This window comes from Prionailurus bengalensis, chromosome B2 (genome assembly GCF_016509475.1).
Source record: "Prionailurus bengalensis isolate Pbe53 chromosome B2, Fcat_Pben_1.1_paternal_pri, whole genome shotgun sequence".
Classification (NCBI taxonomy): domain Eukaryota; kingdom Metazoa; phylum Chordata; class Mammalia; order Carnivora; family Felidae; genus Prionailurus; species Prionailurus bengalensis.
Genome location: NC_057349.1, coordinates 137,388,108 through 137,414,738, shown reverse-complemented (window position 1 = coordinate 137,414,738; position 26,631 = coordinate 137,388,108). Strand labels below are relative to the sequence as shown.

General features: G+C 37.5%; 1 protein-coding gene across 1 annotated transcript in view; it reads left to right on the top strand.

The window, feature by feature from the left end:
* SYNE1 (spectrin repeat containing nuclear envelope protein 1) overlaps nucleotides 1–26,631 on the top strand; it is a 472,071-nt gene that overhangs the window by 129,868 nt on the left and 315,572 nt on the right. Inside the window, 6 exon segments of the mRNA XM_043592628.1 lie at nucleotides 2,482–2,678; nucleotides 5,194–5,303; nucleotides 10,653–10,703; nucleotides 13,751–13,858; nucleotides 17,288–17,425; nucleotides 19,087–19,251. Coding sequence (XP_043448563.1) covers nucleotides 2,482–2,678; nucleotides 5,194–5,303; nucleotides 10,653–10,703; nucleotides 13,751–13,858; nucleotides 17,288–17,425; nucleotides 19,087–19,251 — 769 coding nt within the window.

Here is a 26,631-nt window from a genome sequence, read left to right as displayed (position 1 = left end):
ATTTATTTATTCCTGAGAGATAGAGAGAGACAGAGCATGAGCAAGGGAGGGGCAGAGAGAGAGGGACACACAGAATCTGAAGCAGGCTCCAGGATCTGAACTGTCACAGAGACTCGAACTCATGGGTCTCGAACTCACAAACCATGAGATCATGACCTGAGCTGAAGTTGGATGCTTAACTGACTGAGCCACCCAGGTGCCCCCAAAAACATCTTTAAATGAGAAAATGTGAAAAAAGAAAATGTAGATGGAAAAATAAGATGAAGCCGGAGGCAAATGTACAAAAAAAGAGCTAACAAGAACACGCTGTCCCACTTGGGTGGGGATCTGCCCGTGTGCCAGACATTGGCTGAAAATATTATATGCATGCTACCAGAGATGGAAACTCTGAAAGAACTAAGAGAAGATGCAAGGTTACTTTATAACTACTGAAATCTTACAAAATTGTTTTGAAAATATACATTTATGAAGTCAGTGATGAGATCCAGTGATGCTATTTTTAGCATGTTGTACGCAGACGGAATGTACATTGGTAAAACAGGATTTCAAGTGAAACTTAAGTTGGCAGAGATAAAATTTAAGAGCATTTATTACCTTGTTGTATTAATAAATGTATCAATCGTACATAAAGTATTTATTTTTATGAAAGTGTATTTTATGCAAGCTGAATGTACATTGGTAATACAGGGTTTAAAATGACTTTTTAGTTTGCAGAGATAAAACTTAAGGGCATTTATTGGGGCGCCTGGGTGGCTCAGTCGGTTGGGCATCCAACTTCAGCTCAGGTCATGGTCTCATGGTTTGTGAGTTCGAGCCCTGCGTTGGGCTCTGTGCTGAGAGCTCGGAGCCTGGAGCCTGCTTCAGATTCTGTGTCTCCACCTCTCTCTGCCCCTCCCATACTCATACTCTGTCTCTCTCTGTCTCTCAATAATAAATAAACGTTAAAAAAAATTGGTATCAACTTGGTATATTAGTCAGTGTTACCAGCCAAATATATCTGACAGCTCATGGAAATTTTGAGACTATAGTAAAAAAAAAAAAAAAAAGATGTTACCTCTGCTTCATTTAGAAACAGCTGTAATGAGACTAATGTTTTAAAAAGAGACTGCCAAGATATTTATCCATTGAATGTCACCTAATTAATTGGTCACCTTTAAAGGCTCTAGACTTAACCAAGGGATGTTGCTTAAAGACATCGTTACAGCTTCCTTTTTGGAGCTGCCTTTGTGTATAGTTGACAAGTTACAGATAGAAAAACAAAATTCATTGTGATTTATTGCTTTTATTTTCAACAACAAAATATTACTACCAACTGGAATGATTCTTAATTATCACAATTGGCTTCAAATTAATCATATCCACCACAAAAGAACAAAGATTTGCTACAGGACATTGTTCTCAAGACAATTCCAAAAACAGAGTTTACAAAACAATTTGATCAGGAATGCCTGGGTGGCTCAGTAGGTTAAGCGACCAACTTCAATTCAGGTCTTGATCTCATGGTTTGTGAGATCAAGCCCCACATCTGGCTCTGTGTTGACAGCCCAGAGCTAGTTTTGGATCCTCTGTCTCCCTCTCTCTCTTCCCCTCCCTGCTCTCTCTCTCTCCCCCAAGACACAACCAACCGAACAAACAAACAAACAATTTGTTCAAATAATTTGACAGTGTGTAAATGGAAACTTGTCTGGACTCATGTGGAGTATAGGCTCCTGTGTGATTGATTTACAGATAGGATCACATCCATTTGTATTTGTTCATTCTAATGAATTGCATACAATTCAGCCATATTATCTTGGTATGTTAATACCTGTGCATGCACAACACATTGATATGTATCACTGTCATTAGAATTGTGCTAGATATGGGGTGCCTGGGTGGCTCAGTTGGTTAAGCATACGACTTTGGCTCAGGTCATGATATCATGGTTCATGAGTTTGAGCCCCGCATTGGGCTCTGTGCTGACAGCTCGGAGCCTGGAGCCTGTTTTGGATTCTGTGTCTCCGCCTCTCTCTCTCTGCTCCTCCCTGGCTCACACTGTCTCTCTCTCAAAAATAAATAAACACTTAAAAAATTAGTAAAAAAAAAAAGAATTGTGCTAGATACTTCAAAAATATACAATGATAAATTACTATCAATTTTGGTGTTTCATAATTTTTTCTTTTTTATTTTACCAGACATGTTTTCTCTGAATTAGTTTCCTTTAAAAATGTGCTTTAAATTGGACATCACAATTACTGAAAAATCTAATATAGAAAACTCTTGCCATCTTGTTACCCTCTAACAATTTTGTTTTGCCTCATTTTTTTCAAGCAGCTGATATAGCTGACTGCACATCAGTCATTGTTGAGGATTAGATTTTGCATTAGTCCTTGAGGAAAGTGCATATTACCTATTCAGATTCAGAATGTGACATTATTTTATTTTATTTTATTTTATTTTATTTTATTTTATTTTATTTTATTTATTTTTTATCACATTAAGGCAGACGGGAATAGACGTAAAGGACTTCGGGCGGAGTTGGAGAAGTGGAGTTGCCTTTCATTCGGTCATCCATGCCATTCGACCAGAACTAGTGGACTTGGAGAAAGTGAAAGGCAGATCTAACCGGGAAAACCTGGAGGAAGCTTTCACTATTGCTGAATCAGAACTAGGAATTCCAAGACTACTGGATCCTGAAGGCAAGTTGAATAATTGCTGGTTCTTGTGTACACACATCAACTCGGTAGGTTTCTGTTTCTTAACGGCAGAAATTCCAGATGATTTCTGAGACCTTAGTAGAGGCCAGAAATCTTTAGAAAAGCAGTAAGAAATAGTACCTTCCTGCACTAATTTTCTTTTGGGAAAATATTTGCCATGATATATGGGAGCAAAATAACAGCTCTGCTGCTCCAAACAGCACTTTGACATTGCTGGTGTCAGCCAGGTGACGTGCACCTACTCAATATGGTAAAGGGTAGAATGAAAGCTTTAGAAGTGTGTGGACATTAGGGGGAAGAGGAGAATCCAGGATAAAAGAATTACTCTACTTATATAACAAAGAATCTGGAAGACATAAGATATTAATGATCTAATATCATATCTTTAAAATGTCAGCCTTAGAAACTTGGAAATGTTGATAGTCATCCAGTGTTCTGGTATCAATGGGGAAAACCACACCAATGGTCAACTGCTATTTTTCATTAGAATTATCTGGCACCTTTTTGGTAAGGCTGTGAATTTTAAGACATTATGGGAATTGATTAAACTCCTTCAAGCCTTCAAGAGACAATTTTGATGGCTTTAATAAACTTTAGTAAACTGTATATATTTTTTGTCATATTGAAATACACGGGGTAAAAGTGAATTTTCCAAATGCTGCAGACAATTTCTTATTTCGGTTGGCAGTTACGAATATTTCTATTAATGATGCAGAAAAGTCAATACAATGAAAGCAAATCATTTTTAAAGATGAGATTTCAGAGTAAGCATGACTACCTCTAAAACAGGGTCTAAGTGGGACACTTGTGCCTGCAAGGTTACAGATACCTACAAAGCCCTGTTTGACTTCCCGTGAGATGAAAGCAACGTGGAGATCCCTTGCCACTTTGGGAACCCGCAGGGAGCCCCCCACATTCACTAGGATAGCCAACAGCTTTCCACCTTGTTTCTGCACCACACACACACACACACACACACACACACACACACACAAACCAGTAGTATCCAATATACTGTTCAGCTCAAGGAGAAAACCACATACATGGACCCCTCAATTTTTCCCAGAGTAGGCCAGGAGGAAGGTATAAATGGTTTTTTTCATACCCACTCAGCCAGAGAAGCTTAATGTTTTTTCTTTGATGATAGAAACTGAAGTTGCCCAGATGCAGGGCTAGCCCAGATAGAAGGTGATCTTTTGTTTTCCTAATGCAAACTACCCCCTCAAAAAGTTATTGAGCTTAAACTTTAATTGAAAAAATTAAAAGTATAAAAATTAATTAATTTTTGAAAAGACATTTAAAAAAAGTCATTTAGCCCACTTGAATGTATAAACTTTTAGGAATACAGATGAAATAGACCAAACCCTATTATAACAATTATTTTATGATTTCATCTCATGTATACTTAAATGCACTTATTGTATTAAATCATGTGGTAAATGTTTTTTTTTCACTTTTACATCTCCTGAAAGTTCTTCTCGTTTTTCACATGTGTCTTCCACATCAGTGATCTTGTTGTTTCTGCAATCACCTTGGAGTCCTCCAGCACATTCCGGAATACATTATCACTGTTTCCTTTGAAGCCTTTGGAGTTGCAGCACTTTTTAAACTGGCACTGATAGTCCCTAGAAATTCTATCTCCCATCACAAGAAACATTACAAAATATTAGGGCAGTTTATATTTTGGTTTTCATGGCTTTTGTTTGGTTATATTTTTTGCTTTGTGGGTATTTGTAATCTCCAAATGTAATCACCTTCTCGTTGCCTTTAAAAGAGATAGTTAAAAGATGATTGAAAACATTCAACACTTTTATGTATACAGTCTTACCCCCAGTCTAAGCTACTGATTAAATTTGTATAAATACCTTTGCTTGATTTTTACTGGTTTTATTACACTTAAAAATATCTTTTCAGGCTCTGTGTTTCCCTCAGAGTACTTGACTATTCAAAGTATAGTAATTTAGAGAGAATCAAGCATAAGGGAGAGGCTATCCAAGGAACTGAACATAAGGCATCTCCCTCTTTTCTAAAATAAAACTTGTGGGGGCAAGACAGAGCTTATCTATATTTGGCGAGATACAGTATACAGGCTCTATAGTCACATCATTTACCTGTAAGTGCTTTTTACTCCCCACTTGCCCCTGTTCTGAAATTTACATATTATTTATATTTTATTAATGACACAGAACATCTGAATAATGATATAGGATCTCAGATTTCTGATGAATTAATGTTGAGATTATTTAAATTAAACATGAATTACTTTCCTAAAATTTCTTAGTTAAAATGTGTCATGTTTCTGAGCCATAATATTCCCATCATGTATCGTCCAAACTAAATTGGTTTCCCCTCCCTCACCATCTTGAAATATTAATTCTATTTTTCTTCTGCACTGAGGGCACTCTCTTTTGGCATATTAGCTAGATTTCAATGTTGTTAGATTAGCACTATAAATAATGCTAATTAATCTATCCACATTTGGTTTTGGTTGTTCCAGATGTTGATGTGGATAAACCAGATGAGAAGTCTATTATGACCTATGTAGCCCAGTTTCTGAAGCATTACCCTGACATCCACAACACAGGCACTGATGGGCAAGAGAATGATGTAAGTACTTTTCTTCTTTGAGCACTGATAGCACACTCAGTGATAGTGACCCAGATGTTTAAGCATGCTGCTTTCTAAAAATTAAATTTAAATGCATTTTTAAATTAAATTTAATTTAATTTTGTTTTGTTTTATGTTATGTTATGTTATGTTATGTTATGTTATGTTATGTTATGTTATGTTATTTTATTTTATTATTTTATTTTGGAATGCATTCAAAAGGAGAGCAACTGAGTAAAGAATAGATATCAGCAATTGGGGAAGAGGTTACCGGGAAAGATTTTGCTGGTGGGTATGTTGGATATGTCAGAGAGCATCAATGATAAATGCTTAGACGTGTAACACTGATGAATTAAAATTGAGGAAAGATAGCCATGTTGGGAAATTCATTTAGTAATCTGAGGATGAAGCAATTTTATATCTATGTCATTTGTGCTTCTAGAACTTGAGTCCCCATATTCTGTTCAATCTGAGAAAATCTAATTTTGACTTTTAGATTTATTATATAAGTCACTAGTCACAACAAACATATGGAAGTAAGGCAAACTTGTAAAAGTTCTAATTATTCACTGTGATTAGATTTTTTCAAGCTCTCAATAGTTTGAATAACATTTATATTTTTTATACTGCTCAAATGACATATGTTCATTGTCATAAAAAAGAAAAAAGTGAATAAAGGAAAAAGAAAATTATTTGTACTTGATCTTCTAGAGAGACCCTGTCCTAGAGAAAAAAATTACTATGTGGTGTCAGTTACCAACATTTTTTATATGTATGTAGATGCATAGAATATTTTAACAAAAATAAGAATTATAGTATACATACAATTTTATCATTTTCTTTTTCTGTCAACATTATAAAAAAATTTCTTCTTATGCCATTCTCTCCAGGACATCATCTAGATGTACAATAATTTATCTAATCTTCATTGTTGAAAATTTCTGAATTTTGCCATTATAAAAAATATGTTTATGAACAATTTTGTAATAAAACATTGCTTTATGATTCTTTCTTAAAAGTGGAATTTCTAAGCTAAAGGGAATGTAGGTTTTTACTGCTTTTTGAAATGATTTTGTCCAATTTTCCTGTGGAAACTTTGTCCCATTTTACACTTCAGCCAGCACACCAGCATGCCTATTTTCCCAGACTTTAATAATCAATATTCCCATTCTTCTCATTTTTTTATTATCATTTTTTTAATGATAGTGAGGTAGATTTGCTACTGAATTTGAAATTAAATGTAAGATAAAATGACAACAGGGAGAGAAATAAGTGGAATTTTCAAGATGTGTTAAAAAGCTACCTGTCTGATTTCACTGCTCAGGTCTCAACAAGAGTTTTCAAAGCAGTTTGAGATTATCATGAAGAGAAACCAGAAAAACATTTAATACGTTTTCTAAATAGAGACAAGTCTAAGGTGGCAAAGGCCAAGGGCTCGTAACCCAAAGTGTTCAACCAGGAGAAGGTATTACACTAATAGAGATCTGTGACTTCATAAAAAATTAAGCAGAACAATGGTAACTGGCATTTCCTAGGTTGCTCGGTTGAAATTAATCTGGCTTTTGATATAACTATGTTAGGTTTTTAAAAGCTTATCATTTCAGGAAACCCGTTTTGTTCTTTGACAGGATTCAGGCACACATGTTGACCACTAGAGTAACTTATCTGTAGTTAGCAAAGTAAATGTTTCTAAGAAGACCCACGGGAGGCAAAAGCCGGCTTCCTACACAAATCCTAGCATGGACTGACGCATGTGCTTTGGAGTCATTTGGGGCTTTCTGGGTTTTGAGAGTATAATCGAGTGTGGTTGTTGCTCTATCAGAAAGCGTATTAGACTTAACCCCCTACAGCAATGAGAAAATCAGCTTTTCATCTGATTTTCATATCAAAAGTTTTTGTATTACCCAATTGGATATATTTCTGATCAGGTTTCTGAGTCTGTACTGTTTTAATTTCTGTGACATTAATCATCGCTCCAGATGAGTAAACTCTGTGACTGGCAGCGTTGGAGAAACAAAAGGATGTGCTTTTGTTAATGCTCATGAGCAAGAATTTAATGCCAAAACGCTTCAAGATTTGAAAGACACACATTCCTGACATAAGCCTGTTAATATGCTTTACTCAAGAGGCTTTATTATTAAGAGATTAATTTCATTGTCTGGAAAATAAGTTCTGATTGTTCTTTTCAAGTTTCCTCTAGCCCTTCCTAAAAAGAGAATGCATATGATTCTTCAGGGGTATTTCAAAAATTAATTTTGAGGAAAATATATCCTAAACTTTGCTCCTTTTTTAATGTGGCATTTGTAATGGGAAATCTAAAAATGAAGATTTTCAAAAAGAAAAAAAGAATTTTATGTTTTTCATGATGTAGGGCTTCTCTTTGCTCAATGCAGCTAAATGGCCACCTAATTCTATCTAGTACAAACATTTTGATTTTATTTATTTATATTTAATTATTTTATAGACTCTACACATTACAGCTGTTGATGCCATTACCTCAAAATACTTGGTATTTGTCTAACCAAGTCTTGGGAAATAAGTTCTTTTAATTCACTTTTATTTTGTTTTATTTTTTAAGTTTATTTATTTATTTTGAGAGAGAGAGCATGAGCAGGGGAGGGGCAGACAGAGAGAGAAGGAGAAAGTGAATTCAGGCGCAAGCCAGCTTCCTGCTGCCCGCAGGAAGCCCAACACAGGGCTTGATCCCACAAACTGAACAATGAGATCACGACCTGAGCTGAAATCAAGAGTTAGATGATAACCAACTGAGCCACCCAGACAGTCCTCTTTTAATTCTCTTTTAAAAAGCTTGGCATCGGCTCAGGTCATGATCTCACAGTTCATGGGTGCAAGCCCTGCATCGGGCTCTGTGCTGACAGCTCAGAGCCGGAAGCCTGCTTCAGATTCTGTGTCTCCTCACTTTATGGCTCTCCTCCACTCGTGCTCTGTCTCTCTGTCTCAAAAATAGATAAATTAAAAAAAATGTTTAATTAAAAAAAAAAAAGCTTGGCATCAGTGTGTCTCCAGGCTTCCATTTTTTGGTATATTTGATTGCTGTATCTTTTTCATGAGTTTATTTAAAGTGTATACTTTATAGATCTATTTTATTTTATTTTGTTTTTTATGTATAATTTATTGTCAAATTGGTTTCCATACAACACGCAGTGCTCATCCCAACAGGTGCCCTCCTCAGTGCCCATCACCCACTTTCCCCTCTCCCCCACCCCCCATCAACCCTCAGTTTGTTCTCAGTATTTAAGAGTCCCTTATGGTTTGCCTCCTTACCTCTCTGTAACTTTTTTTCCCCCCTTCCCCTCCCCCGGGTCTTCTGTTAAGTTTCTCAGGGTCCACATAAGAGTGAAAACATATGGTATCTGTCTTTCTCTGCCTGACTTATTTCACTTAGCATAACACTTTCCAGTTCCATCCACGTTGCTACAAATGGTCAGATTTCATTCTTTCTCATTGCCAAGTAATATTCCATTGTATATATAAACCACATCTTCTTTATCCATTCATCAGTTGATGGACATTTGGGCTCTTTCCATAATTTGGCTGTTGTTGAAAGTACTACTATAAACATTAGGGTACAAGTGCCCCTATGCATCAGAAGTCCTGTATCCTTTGGGTAAATTCCTAGCAGTGCTATTGCTGGGTCATAGGGTAGATCTATTTTTAATTTTTTGAGGAACCTCCACACTGTTTCCAGAGCAGCTGCACCACTTTGCATTCCCGCCAATAGTGCAAGAGGGTTCCCATTTCTCCACATCCTCTCCAGCATCTATAGTTTCCTGATTTGTTCATTTTGCCCACTCTGACCGACATGAGGTGGTGTATCAGTGTGGTTTTGATTTGTGTTTCCCTGATGAGGAGTGACGTTGAGCATCTTTTCATGTGCCTTTTGGCCATCTGGATGTCTTCTTTGGAAAAGTGTCTATTCACGTCTTCTGCCTATATCTTCACTGGATTATTTGTTTTTCAGGTGTGGAGTTTGGTGAGTTCTTTATAGATTTTGGATACTAGTCCTTTATCCGATATGTCATTTGGAAATATCTTTTCCCATTCCGTCGGTTGCCTTTTAGTTTTGTTGATTGTTTCCTTTGCAGTGTATAAGCTTTTTATCTTGATGAGGTCTTAATAGTTCATTTTTGCTTTTAATTCCCTTGCCTTTGGAAATGTGTTGAGTAAGAAATTGCTGTGGCTGAGGTCAGAGAGGTTTTCTCCTGCTTTCTCTTCTAGGGTTTCGATGGGTTCCTGTCTCACATTCAGGTCTTTCATCCATTTTGAATTTATTTTTGTGAATGGTGTGAGAAAGTGGTCTAGTTTCATTCTTCTGCATGTTGCTTTCCAGTTCTCCCAGTACCATTTGTTAAAGAGACTGTCTTTTATCCACTGGATATTCTTTCCTGCTTTGTCAAAGATTAGTTGGCCATACATTTGTGGGTCCAGTTCTGGAGTCTCTATTGTATTCCATTCACAATTGCACCAAGAATCATAAAATACCTAGGAATAAACCTAACCAAAGATGTAAAAGATCTGTATGCTGAAAACTATAGAAAGCTTATGAAGGAAATTGAAGAACATACAAAGAAATGGAAAAACATTCCATGCTCATGGATTGGAAGAATAAATATTGTTAAAATGTCAATACTACCCATAGCAATCTACACATTCAATGCAGTCCCAATCAAAATTGCACTAGCATTCTTCTCGAAGCTAGAACAAGCAATCCTAAAATTTGTGTGGAACCACAAAGACCCTGAATAGCCAAAGTAATATTGAAGAAGAAAACCAAAGCAGGAGACATCAAAATACCAGACTTTAGCCTCTACTACAAAGCTGTAATCATCAAGACAGTATGGTACTGGCACAAAAACAGACATATAGATCAATTTTAAATTTAATTTTCTTAATGGAAGTAGACATTGCTATGCCTTTCTTACTCCACCCAATAAAACTGATAAACTTTTTTTCTAAAGGTCTTCCTTGAATAATTAGCACTCAGTGTATTTATAGAGAAGAGAAATGAATTAATATACCTCTTTTTTTGTATAGTTCACCATTTAAATCGTTAATATTTTAACATGTAAACATTTATAAAATGTAAACATTGCCAAAAATTAAAACAAAACATCAAATACTAGAATACTAACTTTCCTTATTATATTTGAGCATTTTGATGCTTTCAAAAGTTATGACAATCTCTTAAAGTAACTATACCCATAAAATTATCATCTGTTTGTTTATGGATAGATGCCTCTCCATTGATTTTTTTCTTATTTCCTATATAATCTTTTGTCCTTGATTTATATTCTTTTTCTATATGTTATGTTGTTTTCATATTGTTAGGAAATACTTCCAGGTTTTCCATCTTTTGCAAATTCTATCCAAAATTTTAAGGTAAGATATAAATAATCTTGAATTAGTGACCTCTTGCAAACGTCCTACATTCCATAGCTTACTAGCCATTCCTTTGCATGTATTTGCTTTTATATACACGTTTCTTTTAATACATTAATTCTGTTATTTCCTTTTCTTTCTAATAGAACAAATAACCTACGTAAATGTTATGAAATGTTAATTGTAGCCTGAGCCACTCCCATGGACTTTCCCACTAATCTTTAATTATAAGATGGCATCAATTAATTTCTTCTTAATAACACTTAACAGCACTAATGAAAGGAAAAATTTACAATAACAACATTTGGCTTCTTTATATGTGACATGCAAAATAAAAACAAAGCTAAAGATTTATTTTTATATTTTAAAATATTAAGTAGGAAATAATTACTTGAAAAAGGTAAGTACTCAGTTAGCTTGTATCCTGAGGTTTATTACATCTCTTCTGCTCAGTATGTGGCCACATAGTTTAGTAAAGTTCATGACGCATGGTAGTGCTCAGGAATACTCGTGGGATTAATGACTGTGAGGTCTGTCCCAATTCTAAGTTATCCTATTTGTTTTCCATTTTTCTTATATTCCATCTAGGGCTGAGGTTAAAGATCTATCAATAAAATATAATGATGCCAACATTCAAATAACAAATTAAAAGTAACTAATTGTATATCAAATGTTAAAGTAATTTCTATTTCATGCCCCATGAATCGTGAGTTGATGTACATTAAACATACTGCAGAACATATAAAAGTGCCTGCGTGTATATTTGAGTGAAAAAGAGAGAAAGAGAAAGAGAAGGAAAGAGAAACAGTCATGAGAATGCTGGCATGAGTTCCAGGCAGGAATGTTGCTTGGAATTTAGATGGTCTTCTCTAGACAAATAGACCTCCATGTCTTTGAATGCTGGTAAGGTTACCAGTCGAAGAAAAGCCGCTAGACTAACTGAACTCTGGGAATCTAAATATTGTTTGTATTTCAGTTTCCTCTTAAGAGGAGAATGTTGAGTGTGTAAATAGCTCCATGCTTCTTACCTTATTGCAATTTGCTTGACACTGGCCCACCAGTAGAAAAGCCATTTACTAGATGAACCCTAATGAAGTTAACATAATCCTTTCTCTAAGGTGACTTTGTGAAAAAATTTCAGTTGGTGAGAAACAGGTCATTGGAGGCTCACAGTGAGGTCCATGTCATTTCGATGATCTCCCTCGTATCGGTCACGTTGGCTTCTGGTATCTTGGAGGTAGACCAAGAGCATTTTGTTCTTCTGAGCTCATAAGAATATGCCATTTGTGCTTTTATGGGTGTGATAGTCAACCAGTCACCTGGTAATAAACCATGCGCTTTGGTCATGTTTATCTGTTCATTCAAAAGAGCCATCTTGGGAAGAACTAAAACTTTAGAGTTTTGGGCTCCTGTTCATTTCTTTCTCTACCGACCTATATGACCAATCATTTATTCTACCATTGTATATTGAGTGAGACTGAGGGCTAGACACAATGTTAGGCTAGAGAAAAATAAGATAAATAAGGGGTTTGTACCATGGATGGAGGGGAAGAGACAAGCGGACGATATAAAAATAGTGTTTTTCTAGTGAATATTTGAGCTCAGGTTGTTACAGGATCAGAGAAGTATTCTCAAAATGTGGCCACTAGACCAGCAACATTAGATTCACCTGGAAATTTCTTAGAAACACAGATTCTCAGCCTCCACCCCAGTCATACCAAGCCAAGGAAGACCGAGGGTGGTGCCCAGCAATCTATTTTCAGAAGTCCTGCAGGTGATTGTCACGCATGCTGATGTGTGAGAACCGCTGGCACAGAAGAGGGATCCAACAAGACTTCTGGGTCAGAAAAATCTTTCTAGAGAGGTTGTGTCTGAGCTGAGCTCTGAGGAAGGCATTATTCAGAGCAAAATGTTTCAGGCAGGACAGGATTGCTTTTCAAGACTGGAAAGTGAGAGAAGGTGTGGGTCACGACAGCAGCGTGTGCCAATCTCTGTGTTGGGTGTGCCGCACAGGTTTTCTCGAATTCTCCCCCAAACTGGGGAAGCGGTGTGTGATATCTACTCAGATGATGGTACAGCACTAGAGAGGATTTAAAAAACATTGTGTCCAAAGTCACAGAGTTGGTACATGTCAGAACCAGAATTCGCAACCAGGTTGACCTGCCTCCATGGCCAACACTGTCTACTTTGCCACTTCACCTGTCATCAGCCGTTTCATCTGTGTCACAGGGCTGTGACCAAGTGAGCTCCTGTAGTTGGAAGCTATTTGTAAGTGTCAAGAACCATGTTAAATATGTTTTTGATTAATTTGGCATTCTTACCAGATAAGAAGTCTTGATGAAAAATTAGGATATTTTCACTAAATAATAGAATGGCTTGCTATTATTTGTGGAAAAAATTATATAAGATCTCTATTTTTTTTACATTTTTGAGATGTGAGTGGTAGCCTGGATACATTTATTCAGCAAATATTTTGGTAAATATTTATAGGTGCTGTGTTGCCAGGGTCTAGTAATAGAACAAAATATATTGAACAAAATAAATATTTTCTGACATCGTGAAGCTTACGTTATAATCCTGAATAGCATTTTTAAATAATACTAGTCCACAATGTTACTGTGGCTGTCATTCCTTGGATTCAGCCAAAATTAGTCTCATCCAGAGTAGTCTTCTGGGCTATGAATGACCTTGGATTAAGAGCACCCCCAGACCTATGTGTTCAGTCCTCTCCAGCCATTGCTCTTCCTGAGTATTTTTGTACTTAGGGCATTTCCTCTTGAGCACATTCTCTTAATTAAATTAGTGTTTCTTGAGAAAGTAATGGAGGTGGATAATTTCAATATTCAGCAAGATAATTAAGCTATTTTTTTAGATTTAACTTTTGCCTCTTATTTCCCAAAATAAGTGAGGGAGAGGAGAGAGAAAAACTTTCAGAGACAATTGGAACTTACTAAATATTTGGGGCATTTTAGAATCAGCCAGGTATTAATCAGCAATTAAATAAACGTACAGTCATTGATGACAACGTAATGTCTGCTGGTTTCTAGAGAGAAGACGGGCTAATTTTGAAGGAAACAAAAGTCTGGATAGAACAATTTGAAAGAGATTTGACAAGGGCACAGATGACGGAATCAAATTTACAGGATAAATATCAGGTAATGTATGAAGAAGTGATTTCAGTTTCTTAAAAGCTTTTTAATCCATGTTCAGTCTTTCTAATGATATTAGTGAGAAAAAAATCTTTAAAGAAATAATATGTATTATCTTAACTTTGCATGAAATTGTAATAATTGTCTGTTAAGCATCTAACTTTGGCTCAGGTCATGATTTTATAGTTCGTGGATTCAAGCCCTCCATCAGGCTCTGTGCTGACAGTTTAGGGCCTGGAGCCTGCTTTGGATTCTGTGTCTCCCTCTCTCTCTGCCCCTCCCCCATTCACACTCCGTCTCTCTCTCTCTCTCTCTCTCTCTCTGGAAAATAAATAAAAAATAATAATAATTGTATTTCTGGGTAAATAAGTAGTTTTAAAAAATATAATACATTTATATATTGTAATATGATTGCCCTTGTAGAAATAATTAGCACTTCCGTCACATTGCGTAAGTATTTCTTTTTTGTGGTTGGGATAGTTACATTCCAGTCTCTTAGCAAGTCTGATGACTATAATACAATATTGTCATCTATATTCACTATACTGTGCTTTTAGATCTCTAGGATTTATTTACTACTCATCGGAAGTTTGTGTACTTAAATAATATCGGTCCTATCCCCCACCTTCACCCCCCATCCCTTGGAAAACACCATTTTAATTTGTCTTTATGAGTTTGGCTTTTTGAAATACCACATGGAGGTAATATTGTATATTATTTGTCTTTTCCTGTCTGCCTTATCTCACTTAGCGTAATGTGTTGTCACAAATAGGAGGATGTCCTTTCTATGATATTTAGAAATATAGACATCTCTCCCTCTCTCCCTCCCTCTCCCCCCATATCTCTATCTCTATCTCTATCTATACCTATACCTATACCTATACCTATACCTATACCTATACCTATACCTATACCTATACCTATACCTATATCTATCTTTATCTTTATCTTTATCTTTATCTATATCTTTATCTATATCTATATCTATATCTATATCTATATCTATATCTATACCTATGTCTATGTCTATGTCTATATCTATCTCTATCTTTCTCTGTCTCTCTCTCTCTCTCTATGTATATATCTCATATCTCCTTTATCATTCATCCATTAATGGGCACTCAGGTTGTTTCCATATCTTGGCTATTGTGAATAATACTGCAGTAAACATGGCAGTGCAGATACCTCTTCAGTATCCTGTTTTCGTTTCCTTTGGGTGTATCCCGGAGGTGGCGTTAGTAGGTCTAGGTTGTGTGTGTCCACCCTCCCTGTATGTAGAGCTCCGAGGAGGCTTCATGGCTTAGAACTCAGAGTCTTAGAGATGACCCAAAACACAAACATCTAGTTGTTGTTTTTCTACAACTCATGATCTGGCAGATGTCACATAACAAAAAAATCCCACCAAAAAATGAATTCAGCGCCACCTTGAAAGCTACTATAGAAAAAGCCGAATTTAATAAAGGCTTGCAACATGAATATTTGGAGTGAGCCCATTAATGGGATCAGTTTCTATTGTGACCTGCCTGGTTCGACACTGTTGCACTCAAACTGAGTCCAGGGCTGTTGCTGCTGCTATTTCCCCCTGCCCCCCACCCCCACCCCGTCTCCTTATACTGCCAGTACTTGGATTTCGGCTTCCAATTTTCACTGTTAAGGCACAGAGTCTTACACCAGGTTTTCCCCACTAAATTGTAATTCACTGTATGCAGCATGAACATTTTCCTATTTAAAACAGCATCGCATTTTAGTGGCCAAACTATAATATATCCAAGTCTATATTTCAGTTGGTTTTGCTACATAAAGAGGGGCAATGATATGAGACTAAACATGGCAGATGATAAACGATATAGCCATTGGCATTAGTGTGTGATTGTATATAACACATATAAATTCTTCCTGACTTTAGGTGGATAATTGCATCAATATTATATTATTTGAACATAGCAAAGCAATATATATGTGTTTATATGTATGTACATTTTTTGCTTTGAAAGCTAGTGTAATCTTTTTTTTCTCAAAAATACAATTTTCTGGATGAGTCTCATTAAAAAATGATGAAACCTGTAAACTGAGAGTAGAAATACAACAACAGAGTAAATCTACTTATTAGACTAGCGTGTGTTTTAGTTTAGGCATAAATTATAAAAAATCAATTCCAAATTATGAAGTTACCTGTTGTACAGATGTTATTTTATAAAAGGAAAACAAAAGACTAGAAAAGCACAAAATAGAAACACTCCCTTCAGGCCAAAAATGAAGGGCTGTTTCTTAAAAAAGGGTTAGAGAGCTTGTGAAATCTGAATATAGGGGACATTTTCGTCTGTGTGTTTCTTACATAATCAGCATTTTCTGTTTCTACTTACCATAACAGTGTATTTTCCATTTTTTTCATTCTGTGGAATAAAATTGAAATTCTGTTAAGTAAAATTAAAGATCATTTTTATGTTTTGGTATTTTTAAATTACGTGAAGTTGGAGGAAACGGAAGATAAAAGTTGTGGTAAAATAGTTACTCACCGTCTCCCCCCAGTGTTCTTCATGTGAACTTACATGTTTGTTTACTCGGATTCTTTCAGGTGTGTTACCTGCTAGACTCTGCAGGGCCATTCTTACGTTCTTTAACATAATTACACATTTTAGTGGCCTGTTCAATTCATATTTGGACGTGGAATTTTATTCCAGGATGTGCTATTTTAATGTAAAATGTAGAACTTTTATTAAAATCACTACTTTTTTAGTTTAACATTTGACTTATGGTTAAATCTACATATTACAAATTTATGTTATACACACCACGATAAAAGAAATGACACGATAATTAATATTTTAATGCCATGAAGTTAAAGCAAAATATTATTATATAAATGAGGTCCCCTATGTAAAACTCTTTAGATAGCCTTACTTAAACACAAATTTAGATATCTTCAAATTAGTAGTACTTTGATGTATATAATTTGTATCTCTAAGTTATTTGGTTTATTATTTAACTGTTATTTACTTTGAAGTAAAGCAACTATTTTGATTATTAACATAGGTTTATATTCCTGTTTTCTACGATTTCTTGATGAGCATGGACTTGTACATAGATTATTTAACTAGAAATGAGAAATCTTAGGTTTTACTCCTGCCTCCACTACTTGCCCTTGCCAAGTTACCTCTGGGCTTCCTCTGGTAATAATAATAGGGCATGTCAATGTTGTAGGGTGATGGAGAAAGCCAGGCGAGATGATGTGCAAAGAGCAGTTAGCATGGGGCCAGGCTCATCATCAGGGCTTGATGAATGGCAGTGCTATCAGTATCACGACTTGTCATTATTATCAACAACGTATATTGAGTGTTATCCAAATATGAAGGATTGTTATTTAGGAAATGTGGTTTCCTTTGCTTTTGCTGTTTTTGACTCGTGTCCATGTCGTTTCTGTTTTTCCTCTTCTAGTCATTTAAGCACTTCAGAGTTCAATATGAAATAAAAAGGAAGCAGATCGAACATTTAATACAACCAGTACATAGAGACGGTAAATTGTCACTTGACCAAGCATTGGTAAAGCAGTCCTGGGATAGAGTGTCCTCCAGGGTAAGTTCTCTCGTGATTAATTTTACTAAGGCTTATGTAATTTAGTCAAGAACATTTTCCATCATGTTTTCTAAACAGTGATATGTCATCTGGTCCTACTGCCTCTAGCTGAGGAGGGAAAGACTTAGCCATGGGAGTTTTCCTTGAAGTTAGTGGAAGTACTGAACTTTGGTTGAACAACTCTTCTGCTTTGTCTGCCCTACACGTAGTTTCTTTTTTCTGTTTTTATTTTTTGTAAGATTTTTAAAAAATTTTTATTTATTTTTGACAGAGAGAGAGAGACAGAGCATGAGCGGGGGAGGGGCAGAGAGAGAGGGAGACACAGAATCCAAAACAGGCTCCAGGCTCTGAGCTGTCAGCACAGAGCCTGACGTGGGGCTCGAACTCAGGAACTGTGAGATCATGACCTGACCTGAAGTCGGATGCTCAGCCGACTGAGCCACCCAGGCGCCCCAAACACATAGTTTCACGTAGTAGATGATGGCTTGAAATCCTGCAAGACCACCTGGGTTACTGCTCACTTTACACAACTAAATTCTGGGTTGTTTAGAAAAGGTGACTCTCCCAAGAATGGAGCCTCAATAACTTCTCTAAAGTCTATAGCTAGGTTTCATCAATAGTTAGTAATCTTTGTATATGCACATTTATTTTTACATGCTTTAATTTAAGCAAATCTTCTAATCTGGTCTTTCATGAACCTGAAGAAAAACTGCTCAGTAAATTTCATGTTAATATTTTGCAAACTTAAAGACCAAGATTTCAAACTTGGTCACTGAAACTTCTATCACTATTGAGAATATTTGTCTTGAACTTCTATTTACTTCATTTTTATAATCTAATCTTTTCCCCACAAACTCTACCAGAGAATAGGTTAGTTCCCAAGCACCTCAACCTATCCCATCTGGTATTCCAGTAAGTTAGGAAACAGTGCTCAAGACTGGATAAAGTGGAAGGGCACCTGGGTGGCTCAGTCAGCTGAGCGTCTGACTTTGGCTCAGGTCATGATCTCATAGTTCGTGAGATCGAACACCACATTGGGCTCGGTGCTGACAGCCTGTCGGCACAGAGCCTGCTGTGGATCCTCTGTCCCCTCCTCTTCTTGCACTCTCCTCCCCACCCTCCCACCCCCCAAAAGAATTGGATAAAGGGGAAGAAATGAAGAAATGGTTAGGGAATTGTAGTTTCATAGAAAGAATCCTGAATGTTCCTTTCCTCCAGAGATATCTAGATGACCCTGATTTTTCTGCACCTGTTCCCCTATGTGAGATTTTAAAGGGTACACAACAGTGTACCCAGCGTATAACAACTACATCCTGGAGCACGTCAGCAAACCCAGTCCTTTGCCTTTCAGCAAAAGCCAAATTGAAAAATCAGTGGGGGCTTTGTGCTACTCCTATAGGTAGAAAATTGTTTAAGCTCCCAATAATACCCTTCCATGTCTAAGGTGTATTTTGTTTCCTTAAAATTTGCTTGTAACTCTAATTTCCTCCTCATTCTCCAAGTACCGCATTCAGAACACAGATATTTTCTTACTTGATAGTTACTAAAGTAACACAAGATGATTAAGTTAAATCCTTATGTGGGCTTTAAAAGTCATTTGAGGGAATTTAAGGCATTGTCCTCTGTCTGAGAGACATTGTTTTTCTACTTTTGTATTTCAGCTCTTTGACTGGCATATACAGCTTGATAAATCTCTCCCTGCACCTCTGGGCACCATAGGTGCCTGGTTATACAGAGCGGAGGTGGCCCTGAGAGAGGAAATAACCATTCAGCAGGTGCACGAGGAAACGGCCAACACAATACAACGGAAACGCGAGCAACACAAGGTAAGAGTTCTGGTGGGGAGACCTTCCTGCACAGCAGTCCTAGTGTTGTCTGAAGACTTGGCTGTTTAGACCTTCCACTGACGCGGGTCTCCCAAGTGTCCATTCATACAGGTTCTGAGATGTCGCACTTCTGTCTTCCTTGCTTGCTAACGACAGTTCCAGTAGATTTATTTTCTGAAGAATTTTCTGGGCAGTTATCTTTGTTATTGCCGTTGCTATATGTTATTTTTTGAAAGGTAAGCCCACAGACACATTTATGTAATAATGTGGTTGGCTGTTGGTTCTAGACCTCATTCCTGTCTCCGTTCTCAAAGGAAGGCAAGCCAAGCTACCACGTTTTTATGTCCTTTGCTATGAGGGGGCAAGGGGTCAAGGGAGAGTGGGGATTTTTAGGAAGTGGTGGGATTAGGCGTTGATGACTTTTATTTGCGACTTTTTTTTTTTTTTTTTTTTTCTTCAACGTTTTTATTTATTTTTGGGACAGAGAGAGACACAGCATGAATGGGGGAGGGGCAGAGAGAGAGGGAGACACAGAATCGGAAACAGGCTCCAGGCTCTGAGCCATCAGCCCAGAGCCTGACGCGGGGCTCGAACTCACGGACCGCGAGATCGTGACCTGGCTGAAGTCGGACGCTTAACCGACTGCGCCACCCAGGCGCCCCTATTTGCGACTTTTTTAGTGTACTGCCAAGTCAGTTGTGCTTAGTATAAATTCTAACATCTTCCTCTTTGGGTTTTGTGGGACCTAGCCAAAAATGCTGTTTTTCATTAACATCATATTAACTCAGTCCTGTGTTTCGTGCAGTTGAGTTTGTGTACCTCATTTACTGTCATCGTAGGGATTACTGTATATGTGGAAACCAGACAAGGGGAGGTGACCAAATATGGGCAATCTGTGGCTCACGTATATTTTCTGCCAAGATAGGAATGTTTTTTTACTGCTTCAAGGAAATAGACTGTTCTATGTTCTAAACTAGACTGTAAAGCAAATTCATGACAGATTTGGTTTCAGGCCCCTCTGGGACCTTATCTTTGCAACTAGAAATGTAGAGGTACAGAGGTGGCATGGAGTTTCAGCTCCTGGCCCTCTCGGCTCGACTCACTCACCCCAGATCCGGCCACCAAACAAGATGGACGCAACAAGATTTTGTGTTCCTGCATAATCAGTCAGGGTCCTTTCTGCGTTTATTCTTGGCCCTTCTTCAGTTGTAATCAGTATCTCCAGATACTTTAAGTTTTGCTGTTGATCTCTTAGCCTCTCCCCTTCTCACCACCGCCACCATACACAAAACACACAGAGAACTCCCTAGAATCTGCTTCTCTGGTAAGCATGACTTTGGCGTCTGCTCCATCGGTGGAGATACACACACAAAAAATCCAGTCTATACTGTCTCTGAAGATAGAGGATAAGAGATCAAGTCCCAAGATTTTTCTCTGGGACTGAATCAGGTTAAGTCTTCTTAGAAGCAGAAAAACCTGGGCTATGTCCTTGTTGAGATTCCCAGTATATTAAAAATAGGGGGAAATGCTGAGACAGGGTTACACAATAATACCGCTTCAACAGATTAGCAATTCGTTGTAACTACCACCTAATGCGTCATGTAACAGTTGAAATAGTGTGTAACTGAGGTGACTAATTCATACAAAAGAAGTTACCTTAGGGTGTAAAATCAGATGTAGAATGGGTTAGATGTGCTAATTCTGTGAGTACACGCCGAGGGCCTACTGTGTGCCAGTTTTATGTACAAGGTGCCTCCAATCTAGAAGTTTGAGACACAGCATGTGTTTGTTGTTTGCATAATATACTTAGGTCCGATTTAAATGCTCCACCACAGAGAAAATGTCCAAGCATATTGGCTGTGCTGTTTACCAGTTGATAAGATTTAGCGGACATGTTGATTCACTGCACACTCTAGGCTGCAGCAACACCTGCTGAATGTTGAGTTTTAAGTTGGATGCACACACGCTGTCTGTGTGTCTCAGTGATTATATGAACTGAGGCCCCTCGTGACTCTCCTGGCTCCTTTGAGAGGTAGAGACCCTGTGCCAACCATCAACTGTGCAGCTGGAACCACCTTTTTTACCAGAGTGTAATGAACAACCATAAATACCAAAATGAAATGGAGTAGGGAAGGGGAAGGGGTAAGAGCTGGAGAAGATGCTTATCTGAGACTAAAAATCAGAAAGGACTGAAGAGAAGGTCAGGGAATGCAATGAAGAGACAACAGGAAGCAAGCAGAGGCAAGTAAGGGCTAGGACTAGGTCCAGGCAAATCTCCAGAATGATCTGTTTACTGAGGTAGGAACTTTTACTAGGTCTGGGCACAGGTACTGAGAGTAGTAGAGTCATAAAACAATGTCATTGTTAATTATAAAATCAATTCTCATTTATTTAAGATATATTTATTATATACCTAAATAAGATAAGCTTTGATGATGTAAGCAGTTTGAATCATTGTTGAGATAACTAAAATTCTAGTCATCTTCAGTAGAAGAATCAGCCCATCAACTTGGTATCACTACTTTGTGCTGGCATATTGGGCTGGCTTGGAAATGCAGTTCCCACTATATTAAGAATAGGGGGAAATCCTGAGACGGGGTTACACAAATAATGGAAAAAAGCACAATATAAGACTCATTAATACATAAGCAAGAATGTTTGAGAATATTGTCTACTTATCCCAGTCCAAAAGTAACTATGGCTTTTGCCATGAAAACTTAGATAGGCTATCAAGATCTCAAATTTTTGGTTTTCTGCATGGTTCACATCTTTAAAAAAAAAACATACCACATGACGATTGTCTCTTAATACATAATCAGTGTTTAAAAACATGATTCAGATAATTTTTAATTTTTTTTTGCAAAGGGGTTATTTTATAAATGGTTCTACCAAAGTTTTTTTTTTAACTTAACTTACATGTAGGTAGGATCATATTATTCCAAAAAGCAAGATACACCTTTACTAGCTTTTCTATTTTCCAGATACCTTAATGCGTAGTTATCTAGGAAGATGACAAAAATAGTCATAGTTAACTATAATTGAGTATTCAGCTATGTTTCTGTCTTAAGTACTTTATTTTGCTAAGCAGTTGACATGCAGGATGTGAGACAACTATTATTATTGTCTTCATTTTGCCAATGAATAAACTTCAGGCAGACGGAGTTTAAGTGCTTTGCCCAAGGTCACATAGCTGGTAGTCCAGATTGTTTTAAACTCTAAACTTAACTATGCCCGCAAAACTATTGCATGTAATCCATGTAGAGTAATTAAACTTACTAGTTATTTTTTTAGTAGTAGAGCCTTGGCAAAGTAAGGCTTTTCGTCTTAAGGAATTATGAAAATAGCCATCAAACTCTACCACCTACTACCCATCCATGTTGCGGTTATCAATCCTACATAGGTCACTTCCCCTCCTTTTTTGAAGATTTAATTTCCTGCATGGCAATGCATGCCATAATTCTTAAAAACTTCAGTAACCCATAGATGATTCTGCCAAAAACCTGGCCTCTTAGTTTCTTGATCTCCTGTCTTTCAGTGATCCCATCCTTCCCTCTATGCCCCTGATGGGCATAAGGCATAGTCTAGAACTTGTCATCACCAGTAACTGAAGCTCCTTCAATGTTCAATGTCTTCTTTAAGCATGTATCTCACTGTCCAATCAAACTTGCCCTGGCTCCAAAACGTATGGACTCCATGCTCTTTAATCCTTTGATTTTACTGAGTCTCACCCTCTTCAAGGCATCCGTTCCTTTTGTACTCTATTTAAATTCAGTGCTGAATCCACAAAGGTCACTCCTTTGTACATACGCTAATTGTCTTGACCAGGTTTCCTTTGTCCTGTTGTCCTGATTAAAACATAACCCCGATTGAAGCCAACTCTCTGCCTAGTCCCTGCCCACGCACATGCCGCTGAGTGTGCCTGCAGAAAAACACACCCCCAGGCACGATGACTAACCCAAGTGGGTCCTTACTGCTGCCTGGCACTCCAAAGGCATTTCCCGATTCCACTGCCTCTTTATTTCAGGGACAACTATTCCATACCTTGTTCCTTCAAATCTTCCACACCTCCTCCCATATCCTTACTCTCAGCTGGTGACACTGCTTCCTATTTCTCTGAGAAAATAGAAGCAATCAAAAAAGAATTTCCGCCAGCTCCCACGACCACATCAACCCACCTACAAGCATCTGTGCCTGAATACCCAGTCTTCACTTCTGTTACTAGGGATGAACCATCTGTGCTCTGATCTAAGACCAGCCCCTCCACATGTGTAGTGTATGAGAGCCCATCCTCCCTGCTCTTCTCCAGTAAACAATTCCTCTAGTTCTTGCCTTTTTAATTTTTTTTCTCTTTCTGCTGGATTTTTCCCACCGACATAAAGTATATGCTGTTAATCCTCTCCTCTTAGAGATTATTTAAAAAATAAATAAAATTTAAAAAATAAAAATTGTCTTTCTTCCTCCTACTCTTGCTTCCAGCTACTGTCCATTTTTCCTCCTTCCTTTTTCAATGAAGCTCTTTGAAAGAGTTATCATGCTCATTTTGGTTTCAGAACTGTCTTTTCCAATTCTTTCTAGAACCCATTTGGATCAAGGTTTCTCTTGCCATGCTAGTCATGTCAGGTTCACGAGAGTTCTCCTTATTCCTCACTTAATGGTCAATTCTCAGTCCTCGTCCTACCTCGCCTATTAGAAGGATTTCACATAGTTATTTCTGAATCCTTGAAACACTTTCTTCATTTGGTTTCCTCATTTTCTTTCTGCTCCTCTTGCTGTGCCTTTCTAATCTTTCCCGGTCTTTCCACAAATATTTATTGTGCACTCTCTGTGTGCAAAGTGGTGTTCTAGGCATTTGCGATACACCCAGAAGAAAAACAGACCAAAATTCCTACACTCATATAACTTGCCTTCTAATGGGGGGAGGCATATAAGAAATAATAAACATAAATAATAAGTAAAATTTATCTTCAGTTAGAAAGTAAAAGGACAGAGAATATTAGGGGTGTTGCAATTTTAACGAGGGTTGTCAGTGAAACTTCACTGAAAAGGTGATGTCAAACAGGCAAGCACATTCCCACCTCAACCCCTTTGCCCTTGCCATTGTCTTTTATGTTCTCTTTTCCTTGGCCTGAAACATCTTCCCACTGATCAGTCTCTCAGTATGTTCTTCCTTGTCTCCTTTTTTCCGTTACTGAAATGTCACCTATTAGTCAACACTTTCTTGGCCACCCCTTTGAAATCACAACTCCTTTTCCCTCTTCTCTATTTGATTTTTCTCTTTAGTATTTATCTGCATCTCAACTGCTCTTTTAATTCTGTATCTCAGTTAGTGCTTGGTTTTCTATACTGTAATGTGAACTCTGTAAGGGCAAGAATTATTGTTTGTTTTTTCACAGTTGTATTCCCAGCCCCTGAAAATGATTAGAAATATTCAGGCTTTCAGAATTTTAACTGGGTCAATAACACCAATTTATACTTACTGGGAAATTGTCCATTTGACTACATTTTCAATATTATTGCCATAAAATTATTCAAAATAGTTGAAAATATATTTTTTTGGTAATCTTTTCTGTGCCTGTAGTTAAGCTCCTATTTTTCCCCCATATTGTTTCTTTTCATCTTCTTTCTTTCCTTAATTGCACTTTTGACACTGTTGATTTTCTTTGTTGGAATCTAACCATCTTTTTTCATCAACTTTCTTACCCAAAGAATGATGACATCACTCTGTCTTGTGTGAGAAAAGCCTGGCTTAGTAATAGAGGGTAGAAGCCAGGGAACCAGTCGCAGTAATCCAGGTAGAGTGGCCTGAACTGGGATGGTAGTTCTAGAGATGACGAAAAATGGTCAGATTCTGAATATTTTTTTAATGTTTATTTATCTTTGAGAGAGACAGAGTGAGCAGGGGAGGGGCAGAAAGAGAGGTAGACAGAGGATCTGAAGCAGGCTCTGTGCCGACAGCAGAGAGACCTATGCGGGGCTCAAACTCACGAACCATGAGATGGTGCCCTGAGCCAGTGTTGGATGCTTAACCGACTAAACCACCCAGGCACCCCTGAATATTTTTAAGGCAGAGCAATTTGTAGCATTAGATATTGATTGTGAAGAAAGGAGAGTCATATTTGACACTATGATTTTTCAACTGAGCAATTGGAGAATGGAATTTCCATCAGTTGAGGTGGAGAGACAGTGAAGCAGGTTTGGGGAAAAAGATCAACAGGTTAGTTTGGGGCATGCTAAGTATGAGATTTCTTCACATCCAGGTGGACATGTAGAGTAGGCAGTAAGAGATAAGAGACAGGAGCTCAAGACACAGGTAGAGGCTGGAGATAACTGTTCAGAATCATTGGCATATAGAAGGATGTTGAAAGCTTTGAGACTAAAGATATTAAATAAGGAAGCATAGACAGAAAAAACTGTCAAGAATGGAGACCTAAGGGAATCTAATATCCAGAGATCAAAGAGTAGAAGATGAACCAGCAGAAGAGTATGAGAAAGAGCAAATGGTGAGGTGGGAGGGAACCCAGCTCCTGTGTTGTCTTAGAAGCTAAGGAAAGCAACGTATCAAGGATAGGGCATTTTCAATAACATGGCCACAGCAATGCTTTTAAAATGCAAGTTTATTCATTTCACCCCTCTCAAAACTTCCCACTAGCTTCTGCCTACTTAAAATAAGCATTCCAAAATTCTTACAAAGGCCTGTGAGGTCCACAGATTGACAGCCCTTTTCCTCTCCTCCCTTCTCCCCTGCCCCCCACCCCTACTATGCTAGTACTTCTTTTGTTCCATCTCAGTGACTGAGAGAGGTGCACTGATTGCTCCCACAGCTGCATAGATTTGTCAGTTTCTCCCTATAGTCCCATCAGTTTTTACTCAATGCATTTTGAAGCTTTCTCTTAGGCATGTTCAGAATTAACATAGACACTAGTAAATTGGAAGTTTCATCCTTAAGCGATTAATGATATAATGATTTTTATTCTCAAATCTAGTTTGTCTGATATTGTTACACTCATACCAGTTTTCTTTTGTTAGTATTTGAGGGTTCTGGCTCATTAGGATTCCGAGTTTTATTGTTACCACCTTATCCAAGTTCCAAGGCTCAACTTCTGCAGTCATGGTATAGATTTTTGCCCCAAACAATCAGCTTTTCCCATTGGTTTTTGCTAGGTCTGTGATCCAGTTTGGGGTCATAATTTTTAAAATTAATTAATTATTTATTTTGAGAGAAAGAGGGAAAGAGAGAATCTCAGGCAAGCTCTATGTCCAGTGCAGAGTCCTATACAGGGCTTGATCTCACGACTATGAGATCATGACCTGAGCCAATATCAACAGTCAGATGCTTAAGTGACTGAGCCACCCAGGCGCCTCAGTTTTGGGTCATATTTT